Source organism: Malaclemys terrapin, chromosome 5 (genome assembly GCF_027887155.1).
Source record: "Malaclemys terrapin pileata isolate rMalTer1 chromosome 5, rMalTer1.hap1, whole genome shotgun sequence".
Classification (NCBI taxonomy): domain Eukaryota; kingdom Metazoa; phylum Chordata; order Testudines; family Emydidae; genus Malaclemys; species Malaclemys terrapin.
This window is the reverse complement of record NC_071509.1, coordinates 73,668,077-73,687,213: the sequence shown is the minus strand read 5'-3', so window position 1 is coordinate 73,687,213 and position 19,137 is coordinate 73,668,077. Positions and strand designations below refer to the sequence as shown.

Sequence of the window (19,137 nt, the reverse complement as noted above, 5' to 3'; positions counted from 1 at the left end):
TGAAGTATGAATGAATGCCACACCTTTTCCTGAGAAATAGTTAATAGTCTCTGTTGATTTTGGGCCTATGCTTCTGTGTGCATTTAAGGTGGTAACTCATGCTAAAATTTTTAAACAGTTAGTCCCAGTAGGTTGCATGTCACAGTTTCTGCAATGATGGCTTGTGTGTGTCCCCTAGTATTCCAAATTCCAGTTTCTTTTGACTGCAGTCAGTGAAGGAATATCTGAGTTGCTGCATCAGGCTTTATCAGTTGCATTGCATCATGCCTATCTATCTTCTTCCTCTAGCAGAAAATGGCTTAAAATATCTTCCCTCTGTAGTCATTTGATAGCTGTTTTGGCCTTCCATAACTAGTGCCTCTCCAGTTCCATACTCTTGAGAGTTAGAGACATTTGAGTATTATAGACATAAAATGAATCATCTTTTGCCTTGTTACCATAGATAACAGGTTTGGCTGCTGTGTATCTTAATGTGACTAAGAAAAATATGAATTTAAAAATTCATTGGCCCTGGATAAAAAAGTACTACATTGGATTTAGATTTTCATTATTCTCAGAAGAAAATATTCTCTTGCATCTTAAACTGATCAATTCTGATTTTTAGCAATAATTGTTTATTAACTTGTAGTTATAAAGATATTACTTCTGTGTAGTCTTAGACTATGTCCTCACTACGGGGGGGGGGGGTCGATTTAAGATATGCAAATTCAGCTACGCGAGTAGCTGAATTCGACATATCGGAGCCAACTTATCCCGCTGTGAGGACGGCGGCAAATCGACCTCCACGGCTCCCCCGTCGACGGCGCTTGCTCCTACCTCCGCTGGTGGAGTAGAAGCGTCGATTCGGGGATCGATTGTCGTGTCCCGACGAGATGCGATAATTCGATCCCCGAGAGATCGATTTCTACCCGCCAATTCAGGCGGGTAGTGTAGACCCGCCCTTAGTCTTTGATACTTATGCCATTGGATTTTGGGTTTATTTGGGTCACTTAAATATTTGATTTTTAAAAAGTAATAGATTTCTTCTAATCTGAACAGTGTGTGTATTTTTTTTCTGTTGCCTTTTAACAGTGTCAGCAAAATATTCTAAGTAAGTAAAGTAGTCTTGTATCAGAGGGGTAGCCATGTTAGTCTGAATCTGTAAAAAGCAACAGAGGGTCCTGTGGCACCTTTGAGACTAACAGAAGTATTGGGAGCATAAGCTTTCGTGGGTAAGAACCTCACTTCTTCAGATGCAAGTTCTTACCCACGAAAGCTTATGCTCCCAATACTTCTGTTAGTCTCAAAGGTGCCACAGGACCCTCTGTTGCTTTTTAAAGTAGTCTTAGATCATATAAGCACAACAAATTAATAATTTTCCTTCACATAATATTTAAAGAACTTGCAACTTTGATGACTGACTACTTTCCCTTGTACTAAATAATTTGGTGATTTTCTACAATTGTAGGAGGTACGTTATAATTATTATATGGGTCATCGGACATCAGATCAATTGAAGACGCAGACTTCACCTGCAAATACGAAGCATACATTTGTGATAACTGATTCTTCAAAGAATACGTTCTCGGCAGTTCCCCTTCTGTCCTCACCTCCCAAAGTGAAAGATGCACAGAGAATAAGAACACAAAAATTACAAAAAGGAAGTTTTAGTAACACTAGTTTTTCCAGTTCCAGTAGTTACAGATTCAGCTTTCCACCTGTGAACTGGAATTTCTCTGAATTGAACAGTGACTTGAAGTTATTTAATGGAACAAGATCTCCGGAAGTAAGCAAACTAACCACCCCATCAGAAAATTTCAATGGCTTGGTAATAAAAAACAAAGTAAAAATGGCTCAATCATCACCAGTTCCCATTTCTGCAAAAACACTAGCAAGTCCTAGCACTTCAACTGGCTTACCAGAATCCGCAACAAAACCTGTTCCTGTTTTAAAACCCACCTTTTTAGGTGCTCCCACACAGAGCCTTTCTGCTCCACATTTTATCCCCAATTCGGGTAATAACTCGACATTACCCAATTTAAATAAAGCTGCAGCTACATTTTTCTTCAAAAAAGAGAAGAATAATTCGGTTTTCCCCACGTTTTACGTCGGAAGGTGTGATACTCAAGATGAAATGGGCAATCAACATGGAAATTGTACACAGTTTAACTCTTCAGCTTTAACTGAGGCTAAAGCTTCTGCTGCCTCTACAAGTCCTAAACTAGAGTCATCAGAAAGTGGAAAGCCAGTTTTTTCATTTACCTTTAGCAATTCGGAAAGAGATTGTTTTACAGTATCCAAACTCAGCAATTCATTGAAGATTTCACCATTTTCTAGCCTATCTGAGAAGCCAGCTGAACAAAGTACAATATTTCAAACCGGAAAAGAGAGCGTTTCTGTAAGCAAAGACGTAGAATATAACTGGCTAAAATCTCCTACAGTAGTCCCTCAGGAGCAGAGTGCCAGTACCCCAGATTCCACTGCTACTATAACCTGCACTACATCTAGTAGTGACACCAGAAAAAAAGATGTTTCCAAGACCCAGCCTCTCCCCTGTAATAACACACTTTCCTTCTCATCCAATAATTGTATTCTGGAATGTAAATCTTCACCTGTAATCTCATTTGAAGGCACCGTCAAAAGTACTTCCAAATCACTATCTTCCTCCTCGATGCTGTTTTTATCTAATAATAATAAAAGTGAAAGTGAAAAAATGAAAATAGAATCAATTGACAAAGCACATCTAGTTGTAGAAAAATCTACACCTCCAATATGTACAGTGGCCATATCTGAACTTACAAGTCCAAAGCGTAGCAATTCCTTTTTTTCTTTTGACCTATCTATGAACACTGAAACTGAAGACACTCTTGCTCAACAGAATTCTTTGTGTGGTCCAGCTGTAGTCAGCTCTCTATTTTCAACAGGCCTTCCTAGTAAAGAAAGCAATGTATTTTCCACTCATCCTAGTGTTGCATCAACTAAACCTCATATAGATGTGAAAGTTGAAGATAATGTAAATATTGGTGAAACCTATAAGTCACACCAAGATTTAGAAGAGATTTCTAGGAAAGAAGATGAACTTGACACTCTGCAGTTACAGAATGCAACTTGTCTTACTCCAGTGACATGTGCTGATACCTTTTTGGGAGGCTCGGCACATGCAGTAGATAAAGAATGTGAAACACTAAATCATTCAGATTCTGATATAGAAGAGCTAAGTCAAGCATCAGTGTCTAGTGACTGGAGCAGTGCATCAGAATATTTTTTGGTTGCAGAAGACAAAATAACAGCTTGTGAAAAACCGGGTACATGCACCGTAGAGAATGAAACGGAAGAGAATTCCCTTCAAGGTAAATAATACTCAGATATCTGTTTAGATATGTTGGAACTAGGTAAATGTTTCTATTGAAATACATAACCAGTTTAAAAAGAGGTGATCTCCTGGGTTTTTTTTTTTTCTCCAGAGCTCTTTGTTTGCCATGTATCTTAAATGGGGTCTATCTGTAATAGGAACAACTATCACAATCAACTCGAATTCAAAAGAAAGTAGAGATACTATTTTTATGGTACAAACTGACAAAACTGAATATCAACCTCCAAAATGTCTTCCATTGTTAGAAACCATGTTTAACCCTAAATTCTATTTCCTTATGAAGGTTGAAGCTGGAACTCTAGTTTCTTGCCTCTCCACCAGTTACCCAAATTTTGGGTCTCAATCACTCATATACTGGCCTGCCTATAACCATAAAACAATTTTTAATTTGTTCTATCTCAATGGGTAATAAAGAGGTGGCTTGCCCTAGAGGAAATGCCAGGGTCTACCAATGTGTTGGCCTCTGGCCCGAAGAGGACTCCCCAGAGCAGACTAATTCTGCTAACCCTTGGGAGGACACCGATACAGCCTTCTGCTCAAAGGATTGACATACAAGCAGCAATTCTTCAAAAACAGTGTCATTTATTGAAAGGAAAATAAGCAGTTACAATACATTCAATAAAGCAAGAAAGAATATAATCTATTAAGACATAGTAAACCACTATTAAATCTTAATTAGAAATCATACATTAAAGTGGCAAAATAAGACAGACAGCACAGAACATATAGCATACATAGACCATGTAGCAGTTATAATGTAATATTCAAGGTACATAGAGACCCCTTGTACACATGCATAAAGCCCCAACACAGTTAGTAAACAGAACGTATATGTACAGGGAAGCATTACAATGTTACATATTAAAACACATGGAGACTTCCAATTCATATGTATGAAGCCTATATGTAACATTACAGTATAATCCTAAATTTGATACAATATAGTGTACAAAGTTTCTATATATAGACATAAGAAAACATCACAGTATTACATATTAATGAAATAGGATGTTAGTGTTAACTAGTAACTATCAGCATTGGCCAAATGGTTGCAGGATGGGTGTGGTGGCTCTCACAAATGCAGGCATCCAGCTTTATTTACAGACACACCCAGTTATTCCTTAAGATAAAGTATAAAAATCAGATTTACACTCCTTCACTATAAAACCCCTCTGTATTGTCTTTGCTCCTTCTGCTCTATCTGAAAAAGGCGACTGTTGGCGCTGCTGCTGCTCCTCCAGTTGCTGCCTCGGAGTGCTGCTTCAGGCAGTTGCTTGCTCTCTAGAACCTTCTTTTTCTGCCTTCTCTGTTCTTATTCATCTGGCTTCTCTCTCTCACACACCAGCCTGCTGGCTGTCAGCCTTATATTCAGTTTATGAGGCTTAATATGATTTTGGAAGCGCTGTTAACTATGATAATTCTGGATATTCTTGATATCCCTATACATGGCCAATTCCTTTTTTGAATCTTGTCAAATTCTTGGCCTCAACCATTTCTTGTGGCAAAGTTGTTATAAAAAATTATTTCCTTTTATCAGGTTTTAATTAGCCACCTTTCGGTTTCGTTTAATCTCTCCTTGTGTATTGAGCTGGAGAGTATAGAATTTCCTGATCGATCTATCTTTTCTGTACCATTTATTATTTTATATATTTATCACGTGCCCTCTATTAATCTTTCTAAGATAAAATCCCAGTCTTTTCTGTCTCTTATGAGTTTTTCCCATACCCTGGATTATTCTTGTCATCCTTTTCTGAACCCCCTCTAATTCTGCAATATCCTTTTTTGGTGACCAGTATTACACCCCATCTGCTGGCCTTGTTTGTGGAAAGCTGCAAACTGAAATTGCCACAGGATAAGAGCTGATCATGGAGCTAAAGGACTGAGCATGGATGGACTGGGGCATGTATATATGGAGGGTGCTGGCTGAGGCCCCTATTTTGTACAGGGCTCCTCAAATCATAGAAATGGCCATGTCACTAAAACTTCATATAACTGCAACCTATATGATTTATAGACCTAAAGTTTACTAGGTAGATCAATCTAGTTTATAGCAGAAACATTCTGAAGAGTTAATATGTACATTCAAAAAATTAAATATGTATTGTATATGTCTCTTCACAGGACAGGAAATTAAGTCTACATCCATACAGAACAGTTGGTCAGAAATGTAAATGAATTTTCTAGAAACATTGGTCTTGGGAAAGTCTCTTGTTCAGTTTACAGTAACCTATTTATTATGGTCTGTTGAATCTATGCTGTGTGTGTGTGTGTGTGTGTATATGTATATATATGTATATATATATATATATATATATATATATATATATATATATATATATATATATATATATATATATATATGCATCTCCAGATGTTTCGATTAGTGAAATGTTCCTTTTTACTCTCTGAAAAGGTACATTCTAAAACCAGCAGCCAGCTAAAATAGAGCTAAAATAAAGTATGCCTTTTAGTAAAGATAAACATCTAGATTTGAAAGGCTGTTCTTTCTGACCTTGAGCGATATATTGAATATAATCAAGTGTGGCAAGTTATTTTCTGTAATAGTTCCTAGGTGACAAGAAGGTGGTGTCTTTGCATGAAATGTTTATACTTATAAAATTTTAGACAGTAAACAGGATATCTAAACAAATATGTCTTATCAGAATACATAGTTAATGGCTGAAGTGATGACATTTCTTCTTGTGATTTAATCTTTTGATCAGTTTCCCCAGGTTCAGTTATTGATCTTTACTGACCTCTATAGAGGAAGCAAGTATTGAATGCATTGTTAAAGGCAAAATTTTAGTTATGGTAGTTGTCACTAATTGAGAAACATAACTTTTGATATTCTCTGCTATGTAAAAATGGTACCAAAACTCTTCCCAATAGGCATATTTAATATCTTCTGTACCACCACTGCTTTTATCCAAGTTTTATGCTGAATTAGGTCCAACAAAGCAGTGACTTTTGTAGTAATGTCTTCAGTACCATTGACGTGGTTTTTCTGTGGCAGAGTTCTTGGCTCATCCATCATCCTGATACTAATATAATGCTGTTCTCATTGTCTTCATCAGTAATTAGAATTTGAATGCCAGCGGGCTGATGCCGTTAAGAGGTTGGGATTCTTAATTATTAGTGTTATTCTTAACTTGTGCACAGTGTATAGGAAAGAACATTGGAAATCATTTTCTATCTAATCTTTATAGCATTGTGGATTTATTTGCTTATCTATTAGCACCAGTGTCAGTTGCTTAGTATATCACCACCTAATATATTAAAATATTTAAAACCATTAGTAGTAAATTGTTCGTCTGTTTTTTGTCTTGTAATTTAATTACACTCAAGTGATTTGATTATTTGAGTTTCTAACTTTTTAACAGTAACATGCCATTTCTCATTTAGTTTATATATAGGCCAATAAGTATGGGTCCCCATTAATGAAACCAAAGACTTTTTGTATGTGAAGATGGTTCTGGAAATTTTGAATTTTATTTTTTGCCATTGCAGTAGTGCTACTGGAAGTTAAAGTAGACATTTAATAAACAGCAGGTGCGCTTCTAAACGGAAATGATCCCTGAGTTGCAAAGCATCTTTTAACAAACTGCCTCTGAGACCCAGCAGGGAGCGTGATCCATGTGAATGGCTCCTGAAAGTGGTTAGGTAGAGTATGAAGCAGTCCTAAATGTGCTTGGAACAGCATTCTAGCCATGACAATAGGTTTTTTTCCCCTTTAAGTCTTCAGAGTATGAGATACAGGTAGACAATGAAGCTGAATGATAGGGAGAAGCATCCATCCATAGAAGCATCCATGTACTAGAAAGAAGAACTCTGAATTCTGATTCTTAGGAGCTAATTGGGTGCCATTGATCTGAAGTCAATGACAGTTCTTTTTGACTTCAGTGGTATAGGCTCACACGGAGAATAAATTGCAGGATTGGACTATAAGCAAGCAGATCCTCTGACTTCAAACTACTCCACAAGGTCTTAATCATCATTTCATTCTCTCAAATGAATAACCCTCTCTGCCTGGATGCTACTATTGAAATGAAAGTAATCTTTTGTGAGAACATAGCAAAAACCTAAATATGCTAGAGGAGAAATTTCACAGCAGTGCCTGAACATTCATTCTATAGAATGATTTTATTGGTGACAACATACTGCATTCCTCTTCCATGCTTTCTCCTTTTATTTTGTAATACTAACAACTTTTCTGCAGATCTAATAGATTTGTGTAGTGGTGTTGGAGAAGCTTTCTCACTGATCTTTGTCAAGAGCAACATTGGTGATTTCTCCCCTAAACCAGAAGAGCATGCTCATATGATAGCATTCCATATGAACATTCAAAGGGTTGGCTATGGTAAAAGGACCAGTTGGCCGTCCACTCTGTGTATTCTAATACACTAGTAAAATACTATTTCTCTTCAGAAAAGTCACTCTTACAGGATTGAAGCAGTAGCATTTGGACGTCTGTTAGGGCTGGTGTATGTTGAGAACGTGTACTGGCACAGCTACTTCTCCTGGGGCTGAGAAAAATCCACACCCCTGAAAGACCTAACTATACTCACCTTAACCCTGGTTACTCGCAGAGAGATGGATTACCTGTGCTGATAGGAGAACCCTTCCCATTGGCATAGGTAGTATCTACACTGAAGAACTACAGCTATTGTGCTGCTGTAACATTTCAAGTGTAGACCAGCCCTTAGAGTTTATTTCTAAGTTAGGGAAAATATGATTTCAGCCACTCCGTCAGACTTAAATAAGGTATTAAGTACTTTATCTGGTATGGATGAGCTAGATAAATTGAACTTAGCACAAGTTAGCTGGTGCCAAGCAGCCATTTTCATAGTCAGACACTAGTTGTCTTTTACTACACTGTGGTCATGCGCTAGCTGTATCGGTCTTCATTTTTTTTTTTTCCAGTTCACAGCTTTAGTGTGGATTTTTCAAATCAGTCAAGAGTGAACTAAGTGCTACCCTTGCAGCTAATGGGGGTTGTATCATTTATTCCAAGGGTTGCAGTAACAGGCCATTACTGAGCCCTTTTGAAAATCCCACACTAAAGTGAGATTTATTAATGAGAACTAGGCATCCACATTCTAGATGCCTTTAAAAATCTCAGCCTAAAGCTTTAATAATATTTCCACTTCCTTGTACTCTAGGCTACAAACTATTCTCTGTAGTAATTTTAAAGAGCGCAAGACTACTCGAGTGATTGCTAAAGCTTTGTTTCACTATCCTTCCCTGAAATTTGTTACAAGCTTGGTTCCACTTTGCTTTAATTATTCATAATCAGACAAGAACTTATTTAGGATCCACTGCCAAGGGTGATAGGCTCCAACTTTATGTATTTTTAAAAAAATCATTGGATTAAGACAATATGGGACTTCTCAAAATCATCCTAATAGCAAAAAAATAAAATCATGTATTCTTTTGAGGGACCCTCCCACAGTCTAGCCTTGTCTTTAGACAAACATAATGATCATACTGGGTCAGACCAAAGGTCCATCCAGCCCAGTATCCTGTCTACCGACAGTGGCCAATGCCAGGTGCCCCAGAGGGAGTGAATCTAACAGGTAATGATCAAGTGATCTCTCTCCTGCCGTCCATCACCACCTTCTGACAAACAGAGGCTAGAACAGTGGTTCTCAAACTTTTGTAGTGGTGACCGCTTTCGCACAGCAAGCCATGGAGGGCACCCCCCCCCCTTATAAATTAAAAACACTTCTTAAAATAGTTAACACTATTATAAATGCTGGAGGTGAGGCAGGGTTTTGGGTGGAGACTGACAGCTTGCAACCCCCCAGGTAATATCTCATGACACCTGAGAGGTCACAACTCCCAGTTTGAGAACCCCTGGGCTAGGGCCCCCATTGCTTACCTATCCTGGCTAATAGCCATTAATGGACTTAACCGCCATGAATGTATCCAGTTCTTTTTTAAACCCTGTTATAGTCCTAGCCTTCACAACCTTCTTAGGCAAGGAGTTCCACAAGTTGACTGTGTGCTGTGTGAAGAACTTCGTTTTATTTGTTTTAAACCTGCTGCCCATTAATTTCATTTGGTGGCCCCTAGTTCTTCTATTATGGGAACGAGTAAATAACTTTGCCTTATTCACTTTTTCCACATCACTCATGATTTTATATACCTCTATCATATCCCTCCTTAATCTCCTCTTTTCCAAGCTGAAACATCCTAGCTCTTTAATCTCTCCTCATATGGTATCCGTTCCAAATCCCTAATCATTTTAGTTGCCCTTCTCTGAACCTTTTCTAATGCCATTATAGCTTTTTTGAGATGAGACCACATCTGTATGCAGTATTCAAGATGTGGGCATACCATGGATTTATATAAGGGCAATAAAATACTCAGTCTTATTCTCTATCCCCTTTCTAATGATTCCTAACATCCTGTTTGCTTTTTTGACTGCTGCTGCACACTGCGTGGACATTTTCAGAGAACTATCCACAGTGACTCCAAGCTCGTTTTCCTGATTAGTTGTAGCTAAATTAGCCCCCATCATATTGTATGTAGAGTTAGTGTTATTTTTCCCAATGTGCATTACTTTACATTTATTCACATTAAATTTCATTTGCCATTTTGTTGCCCAATCACTTAGTTTTGTGAGATCTTTTTGAAGTTCTTCACATTCCACTTTGGTCTTAACTATCTCGAGCAGTTTAGTATCTACAAACCTTGCCACCTCACTTTTTACCCCTTTCTCCAAATCATTTATGAATAAGTTGAATAGGATTGGTCGTAGGATTGACCCTTGGGGAACACCACTAGTTACCCCTCTCCATTCTGAAAATTTATCATATTCCTACCCTTTGTTCCTTATCTTTTAACCAGTCCTCAATCCATGAAAGGATCTTCCCTCTTATCCCATGACAACTTAATTTATGTAAGAGCTTTTGATGGGGGACCTTGTCAAAGGCTTTCTGGAAATCTAAGTACACTATGTCCACTGGATTCCCCCTTGTCCACATGTTTGTTGACCCTGTCAAAGAATTCTAATAGATTAGTAAGACATGATTTCCCTTTACAGAAACCATGCTGACTTTTGCCCAACAATTTATGTTCTGTGTGTCTGACAATTTTATTCTTTATGATTGTTTCAAGTAATTTGCTGGTCTGTAATTGCCGGGATCACCTCTAGAGCCCTTTTTAAATATTAGTGTTATATTAGCTATCTTCCTGTCATTGGGTACAGAAGCTGATTTAAAGGACAGGTTACAGTTTAGTTAACTGGTGTAAATCTCTACTTGGATATTCTGAAATTAAGTATTTCCATAAAGGGCTATGTACCACTTAAGTGGCTGCAACTATTTGCATATGTGTGTGTAGATATGGCCAAAGTCTACTTGCTGACACACAGCACAAGCCTGTGTGAATAATTTGCTACTAGCTTTAGGGCAGCCTACTTAAGATGCTCCAGCATTGTCCTAGGGTTGTGTCTACAAGGTCATAGGTCAGATAAGGAAGGCAAATCAGATACAATTGTGAAGTCAGTGTACATAAATTAAAGGCTATGCCACTTGACTCCTGTGTGAGAGCATCCTCACAGCAGTTTAACATGCTTTCATTTAATGCACAATGACTTGTGGCCCCTGTAGCCATCTGTTAATGACAGATAGTGAGCTACAAGTAGCTGTCCCTAGAAACTTCCAAGTGTAAAGGGCATTGACTTTTTTTTTAATAGACGCTTCAAAAAAAAAAAAAAAAAAAAAAAAAACCTCTGGTTAAAACAAATTTTAATTTGAAAAATGATACAATTGTCTAGTTACAGCCTTTGTTACAAAAACACTAACAGTTCAATCTTAAGCTTAACACATCTGTTTTAAATTAAACATCAAGTATAGTACAAGCTTTAAAATGAATAATTTGTATTTATAATTAAAAGAAAATGGGCCAATTCCTTAATGACTATAGCCCAAAAGATTTATTGTAATTTTTATTCCAAGTGTGTTTGAGAATAAAAAGTGAGTAGAGGCTAATCACTCAACTTAAATTAACTGCTAAAACTATTTTTTGTCCAGGTCTTCTGTCCAGAAGACTATATGTTACTGCAGGGGTCGGCAACCTTTCAGAAGTGGTGTGCCGAATCTTCATTTATTCACTCTAATTTAAGGTTTTGCATGCCCATAATACATTAACGTTTTTAGAAGGTCTCTTTCTATAAGTCTATAACATATTACTAAACTATTGTTGTATGTAAAGTAAATAAGGTTTTTTAAATGTTTAAGAAGCTTCATTTAAAATTAAATTAAAATGCAGAGCCCCCCAGACTGGTGGTCAGGACCCGGGCAGTGTGAGTGCCATTGAATATCCGCTCGCGTGCAGCCTTTGGCACGCGTGCCATAGGTCGCCAACCCCTGTGTTACTGTCATTTCTTCAAACTTTACAGAGTATGTGATGCTCAGACTACAGTTTTGCACTGTAGCTTTCACTCAGTTGTTGAAATGCAAGTACAACATTGTCATTTGGATCATCACAAAGTTCACCTAAGGATGTTCTGTTTGGGGGAAAAAAAAAAAACTGTTAATTGCTTAGGAGATATAAAAAGATACATTAAAATTCTGTTTTGTTAGTACATATGTATATCATACCCAATTGCTTTAATAAGAAGTGAAAAATCTTTGAGTAGATTGTAAGCATCTCCTTCATTTAGCCTAGTAAAGGAAAAAAATCTCAAATTATTTTAAAGCGTTATTAAAAAGAAACTTGTTACACTACTCTATAAATCTTCTCTTGTTGCTCCCAGCTGGTAGGCAAAATCCAGAGTAAACAGACACCCCTTACACCAGGCCACAAAGATCAACAAAGTCTAACTTTGATGAATAGAAAATTAATTTCAAAATTGAGAGTTCATAATTCAGGCAAAACAAAGTTGCTGTTCTGAGTGTAAGATTATACATATTTACATAATCATGCTTAGCCTATTAAAATATTCAAAACAGTCACATTAGAAGAGTAAAAATATATCTGGGGAAAGTAGTTATTTAATGCATGTGTTAACTTTTTATTAGATAGAAAACAGCTATTGGAACAGCATGCAAAAGCAAAGTAATCTAACTGTAATGGAAAGTGGAATTCAGACCAATATGTTGTCTACATGAGGAACAGGAAGAGATCAAAAACTAGCTGTTTTGTCTATAGGCAAATAAACTGAATTCTGCAGAAAGGCCCTCAGGTTATTAGTGCAATACTCCATGCAGTGGGCTGGAAATTTTGCAGCAGCTTCAGGTAAATTAACATTTATGATGGTTCAGTACATCTTTCTTCATTTCTGTTGTTCTAAACTCAACTAGTTGTATTGCCCCATATTTCCATTTTATTGTGTTTTAGAATTTTGTATAGAAAACATTACGAATACTACCATAAACAATGTACTAATTATTTGTCAAACATTTGAAGATGGATGATCTCTAAGGAGCTAGCAATCAAAAGACAGACAAGTATACACAGTTTAGGGGAAAAACAGGTAATTTTTGTACAAGTTAACTAGATTCACTAAAGCAGCAGGGGAGAAATAAGCCTATCAGAGCAATTTAGAACTAGTCGACATGGTAAGTTAGTGTGTGTGGCAAGTCAGGGTGTGAATCTACAGCATGCGAGCTTGCTGTGCAGTCAAGTCCAATGTTAACTCTGGTACAGTGCTCTAAAAGTTCCATAGTGTGCTGTAGCAGAGCCCACACAGGTTACTACTACAAGTGTGCTGTCGCGTCACACCTTGGCTTAACACATTAACTCTGTGTAGACCTTAAAGATGGAGAAGGGAGATGAGCTTAGAATAGTTGTACTATATCTGTGGGGCTGCATGACAAAGTATGAAAGTGACTGAATGAGAAGCTGGGAACAAGGCAGAGAATGGATCGGGCAGGAGACTTTGCAAAGCTTGACCAATGAGGATAAATTGAGAGAGGTAAACCAAACTTTGAAGGCAATGACAAGAAACTTAGATGTGATAAAAGAGCAGACAGAGCCAATGGAAGGATTCAAAAATATTCAGAGGCAAGTAATCTGATCAAACTCACAGGTAAGGAAGATGAGTTTAGCAAATATGTGTTGAATGCACTGATGTGGGCTGTGTGTGTGTGTTTGGTAGGCCAGAAAGAGTGTAGTAGCAGCTGAGGAAGAAAACAGTGAGGGCCTGAAAGAAATTTGGCTCTGGGCAGCGGAGTTGAAAATGGTGACCAGAGAGATCACAATGTGCATTGTGTGACAGCTCCTGGAGACCAGTTAAGGTGGTGTAAGCAATACAGCATCTACACGTTGATTTAGCAGACAACTTATGTCAGTGGAAGGAACACTCTAGTATAGAAACTGACATTAAGTTGACGTAAGCTGCCTTACATCAACATAACTCTGTAGTGTGTACCAGGTCTCGGTTATCAGGGGAAGCTGGAAATCTTAGCAGTCTGAGAGGAGATAGAGATAGTAGGAGCATTTGGTGCTTGGTCACACTGGGAGGTGGTGTTCATTTGTAGGCTAAGTACATTAGCTACAATGATTGGAATTGAAGTTGTCATTGGGAGTTGACATTTAAATTGCCATTTTCAGGTTTTACAGCTAAAACGCAGTAGTTTAAATGAAGAGGGCTGTTCACACTGCTGACATTGTCTGCAGACTCAGCAAGTCACACTGTTCACATTTGGAAGTTTGTAACTATAAATACCAGAAACGTAATCTTTTAATAAGGAAAAATTCTATGCTACTGGATAATCATGACAAGGGATCCTGTCCTATATTTTGTGGGTGTGCAATTGCAGGCAGTTAACTTATATCCCAAAAGCTATTCAGCCATTACGACTGTGCAGCAAAATATTCAAATTAAACAAGAAGTACGTACCAATTATCTGTTGTCAGTGCAATCAAGGAGCCATGTTTAAAAAAGTCAAGGGCATAAGCATTCAGTGGCATTCTTCTTCCTTGATTATCATATTTCTCCAACCAACACAGAGGAGCATTTCTGACATTAACACCAATTGTACGCAAGACAGCCTGAGAAAATACAACACATTAATTGTTTTTCAAATGTTTGTATTTTTATACTTTTGGTGTGTTACTAATTACTGTATGCAATCTAGGATTTTAGACCTATTGCTAAAAGGATTTGCATGGCTATAATCCATGCCACTCTGAAAATTTAGGATCATGTTGTCTGTGGGTTGATGTAGCAGACCCTTTGCACTTGCAGAGTTTCAATTTTCATTTTCTATGTTGAAGTAGCTGGGGGTTTGGCCTGTAATTGATAGATCTTCTGAGCTTTATAGATGGCCACAAAGGCCCTGTGTTGTTGCAGTAGCTTACATGGCAGCATGACTCTGGTCTGCCCCAGACTGCTCCCTCAACACTACCTTATCCATGATATGTTTCTGAATTTGGGGTGGCTTTTGACCCACATACAGAGAATGTGTTCAGATCTGTCTGAAATGGGCTGAATATGAATTCCAAACTCAAACACCTTGAAACATGGAACAGTTTGGTGTTGGACTTGTATTTCATGCTACCAATTTCAGGAGCGTTAGGAGGTGGGGATTTACTTTAGTCTATTATAGAAATAGGAGTCCTGATGTAGCCCGGGGATGGTCTTTGCAGTGGGCTGCACGCTAAAGGGAGACAGCTTGCACTTCCTATATGTTGGGATTGGGTAGGGTTGCTGTGACAGACTTAATTTATACCGTGACTGCCATAGCCTATAAGCTTCATAGCTTATGCAAGAATACCCCCAGCTAATGTCTCTTTCCACCCCCAACTTACTCTGTAACACCCTCTTTACTGGAGGTCTTCACTAAGAGTCTTTATGCCTGCTTCATAATTGGTGCAAAGGGGCCATAGAAGAGTTAAGAATTCCCCCTCCCCCAGAACGAAATTCAGATGCAGAACATAAGAACGGCCATATTGCATCAGACTAAAGGTCCATCTAGCCAAGTATCCTGTCTTCCAACAGTGGTCAATGTCAGGTGCTTGAGGGAATGAACAGAACAGGTAATCATCAAGTGATCCATCCCCTTCTGATTTTGAGGCCCTCTCTACAAAAAAAAAAAAAAAAAAAAAAAAACACAAACACAACAACACTAACTTACTTCATTAACATTCTCAGCATCAAATAAATCCTGGTCAATGGTTCCAGACAGGCATGTGAAGGGTGACACAGAAGCTATGCTTTTGGTGCTATTCATCAAATGAGATGTCAGTTCAGAGTTATCACATTCTTTATGTGTAAAATCTAATAAGAACAAATTTTAAAATGTGAATGTAATAAAATCTTCACATGCTCAAGTGCCCTTTAATAATCAGTGCATTTTAAAAGCAGTTAATTTTTTTCATTAAAATCTCAATTAGGGTGGAGTTGTGTGCAACGTATAAATCTCCCTAATGTTTCAAAAATTAAACCTAAGGTATCCTGTGTCTTGCTAAAACTGATTAAGACTTACCATATGGTTGATTTTTCAAAACTAAAATTAACCACCTCCACTTAAATCTTTTTTCCTGCTACCTTAAAAAAAAAAAACTTTAAACTAGAGTCAAAATAGTGGACATTAAACACACTGAAATATTGAGAAAATGGTTGTACTATGGGCTCACTGAAATACCTTTAAAGAGAGATGATTGCAGTTCCTATAGCAAAAAGGGGGTGCCAAGGAACAGCTGTTCCTGAGATGATTAAAGGAAAGCCTGGTGAAGGAATCAACTACAAGTGTCAGGAAGAGGACAGCAACAGCAAAAAGGGAGGAGAGGATCAGCAACAACAAGGGGGGAGGGGGAGGGGACTGGAGGAATGGAACCTACAGAGTGTGGCACTTAAGCACTAATCCATGGGTGTGATCCTGCATTCCTTGCACATCAAAAATAATCCTTAATGTAAATGCCCAGTGTATTATGCAAGAGGCTGTCTTATAAAGCCACAATTTTCTCTGTGTGTTTTGTTGCACACACAAACCAGTCCAAGCTTCATTTACACGACCCCCCCCCTAATTTACAATTACTTGTGCCATAAATAAATATTTGCCAATTAATAAATCAGTATTTGGATTTCTCCAACAGTGAAAAGCAGTTCCTTAATTATTAAAATAAATAATTACAATATGAACATGACAAAAAACTGGTATGTCACATCCTTGTTGCAGATATAACACTAATGCTGCACTTCATAACTGGACTTTGGAAGGCTCAGTGGGTCGCACCCAACTGCCTGAGAGCTGCAATGTTCCGTGGTTGTTAGGAATCAGCAGGAGCCTAGATGGAAAGGAAGGAGCAGCCCATCTAGAGTTGTATGGTGGTTCCTGCTGCTGCCGCCATCTTCTCCCTGCTCTGCCTCTTTAAGTCTGTGACCCGCTCACACTGGAAGTCTGTTGTGATCCTGCTATCCATCCAGAGGAGCATAGACCTGATGATGGTGGTGAGGCCAGGCAGCTTTCTCCCAGCTCTAGTGGCTGCTTGTCATCCCTCTGTGGGAAACTGTCTGCAGAACCAGGCAGTCATCACTGGATCAATGACATTTGGGTCACATTTTCAGCCTTATCTTTCCCATCATTGGGGCTAGACCCTTTTTCTTTAAAAGAAAGCTGAGATTCTGATGTCAACACATGACTGACAGCTAGACCCAAGGGATGTGGGCATTATGTATTTGCCTTAAACTTGCGCTGCCCAGAGCTGTGTTGGAATCCTGCTGAGAAGGAGACAAAGCTGAGGCAACAGTAGGAGCCTATCAGAGCATGTGATCACATTTTAAACATTAGCCCAGTGTATTGTGAGTGACCTCTCACTTGAACATCTCAGATAGGAAGAGTGGTTTGTAGGTGGAACCTGGACGAGTACCTACTATTTTTTTCTTCCCAATTTGAGCCCTGGCCAGCAGTATCAGCTCCCTCCCCTTACAGGCTCTCACATCAAGACCACAAGTCCCCCTCACCTAGATGACTCTCCCAACTCAGAAACACCATTCTCTTCTCTTCTCCTCTTCCCATCCTCAAAAGCATCAGCACACTCTCCCAGAAGCCCCACCCCCAAACCACAAGTTGCCCCACCCACATCTTTTTTGGTCTGCAATCCACAAAATGGCTGAAAAAAACCTATCCTTTTGTGACACTAACAGACTGCTCAACTTGGATATGACCCATAACAATTAAACAAGAGTCACTGAAATGTAACCAAGACAATCTACTTGTACATGGATTTCAAAGATGTGTCCCAGACCAGCACTCATAAACCCATTTATTTGTAGTAATAGAAATCAAGGGTAGATGTGAAGTGTATTTGTCTGTATTTACCTATAGCTTGTTAGAAGTTTAACAAATGTAATAAGATCAGCTTGTAGATGCTAATTCCTTTTCATGTCTTAATGGCCCTATATTATATATGCGGATGATTCAGTTAACCTTAAAATTAAAGATATAAGATACTGCAGGAACTAAAATTATTATTTACATTATTTTCAGCTTAATTATCTATGCTATAATGAACTGTCTTGATAGTTTGAATGGCTAATTGCACTATGTTAATGAATGAAACTAGTCTACCTGTGTAAGCACAGGAAATAGAAGTTTAGCTTCAAAGCAACAATATGCACTGCTATTCTTCATTCTGGGAAGGTCCTGCTGTGACAATTGCTGTCAAGAGGCTTATCAGCTTGTAGAGAACTATAAAGAAAGCTTCGGGACTGATCCTTTTTATCTCAGGTCTGCTTCAACTTTAACAGGGAAGATCTAAGCCACAACACTAAGGTCTTCAGGTTTATTCTGGATTTACCCAGGAATGCTCATGGAAGAATTTGAACAAACTCTACACCTGGACTACCTATTGCATTATAACTTTTTTAATTGATTCCAGACAGACTTTTACAAGTCACCAGCCTCAGCATCTCTGCTATGAAACTAACAGGAGAACTTTTCACATCGCTGTACATATACTGATCTCTTAACCACTGCAACACTTTTCCTTCTATTATTAAAACCTTTAGTTTTAATTACTGGCATCACTAAAACACAGGATTTGGGGACTTCAACAGCAGAGTCAAGGGAAGGGGTAGGGACGGTTTTGTGGCCTGCAGCATGCAGGGGGTCAGACCAGATGATCATAATGGTCCCTTCTGATCTTAAAGTCTATGAGTCTATGAGTGATTATTGGGCAAGATCTGAGACTCATATTAACCTGGGGATCAGTGTCCAGTCCTTTGGGATTGATGAACCTCACATATGGTGAATCAGATTTTCTATAACCTCTCACACTAAATTAGACTTCGCTGTCTAGAGGGGATGGGGAAGGGGGCATTGAGGGCTGGAATGCTTAAAAGGGACTGTATTTGGCTTCTTGGTAACCAGTGTGGTATTACAGAAGCTGTTTTCTTATTGGCTTGGTGAATCTAACTATAGAATAAACCACCAGTTTTGGGGATTGTCTGCCCTATTCTTTGCAGTCTTCCCTGAGTATAGCATCCTCAATGTGGCCCATGTAGGCACCCGGTCACACCTTTGTACCCATATCATGGGATATGATGGGCTGTAGGATGATTTTGTTGACCATCTTGTTTGTTATAGATCAAAAGAAGCTGAGAACCATTACACTAATGTGAAAAGGGATTAGACATATGGAATGAATACAGTTTAATCTACAATTCATGTGCTGCCTCATCTAAAAAAATATCTCCACTTGTACCCCATAAGGCTATCTTAGCCTTTATTATATTCAGCTTTAATGCAAGGAACCTACAGGCCTATATCCTGTAAGACATTAGCTTAAGCAAGTTAACATAAGTATAGTAGGCATGTGACATTTGGCAGAGA

At 38.3% G+C, this 19,137-nt stretch overlaps 2 protein-coding genes across 5 annotated transcripts in view; one reads left to right on the top strand and one right to left on the bottom strand.

Annotated features, from left to right (window-relative positions):
- LOC128837710 (serine-rich adhesin for platelets-like) overlaps positions 1 to 19,137 on the top strand; it is a 137,107-nt gene that overhangs the window by 13,936 nt on the left and 104,034 nt on the right. For 2 of the 4 annotated variants that reach the window (XM_054029089.1, XM_054029086.1), the window contains exon 8: positions 1,448 to 3,329. In XM_054029089.1, the coding sequence (XP_053885064.1) occupies positions 1,448 to 3,329 (1,882 nt within the window). Of the gene's footprint in view, positions 1 to 1,447; positions 3,330 to 5,473; positions 5,663 to 16,482; positions 18,321 to 19,137 lie in introns of those variants that run through there. The other 2 variants (XM_054029087.1, XM_054029088.1) reach the window with 2 other exon arrangements.
- LOC128837711 (probable ATP-dependent RNA helicase DDX60) overlaps positions 11,144 to 19,137 on the bottom strand; it is a 61,114-nt gene continuing 53,120 nt past the window's right edge. The window contains 4 exon segments of the mRNA XM_054029091.1: positions 11,144 to 11,864; positions 11,959 to 12,021; positions 14,202 to 14,353; positions 15,439 to 15,581. Coding sequence (XP_053885066.1) covers positions 11,774 to 11,864; positions 11,959 to 12,021; positions 14,202 to 14,353; positions 15,439 to 15,581 — 449 coding nt within the window. The 3' untranslated portion in view covers positions 11,144 to 11,773.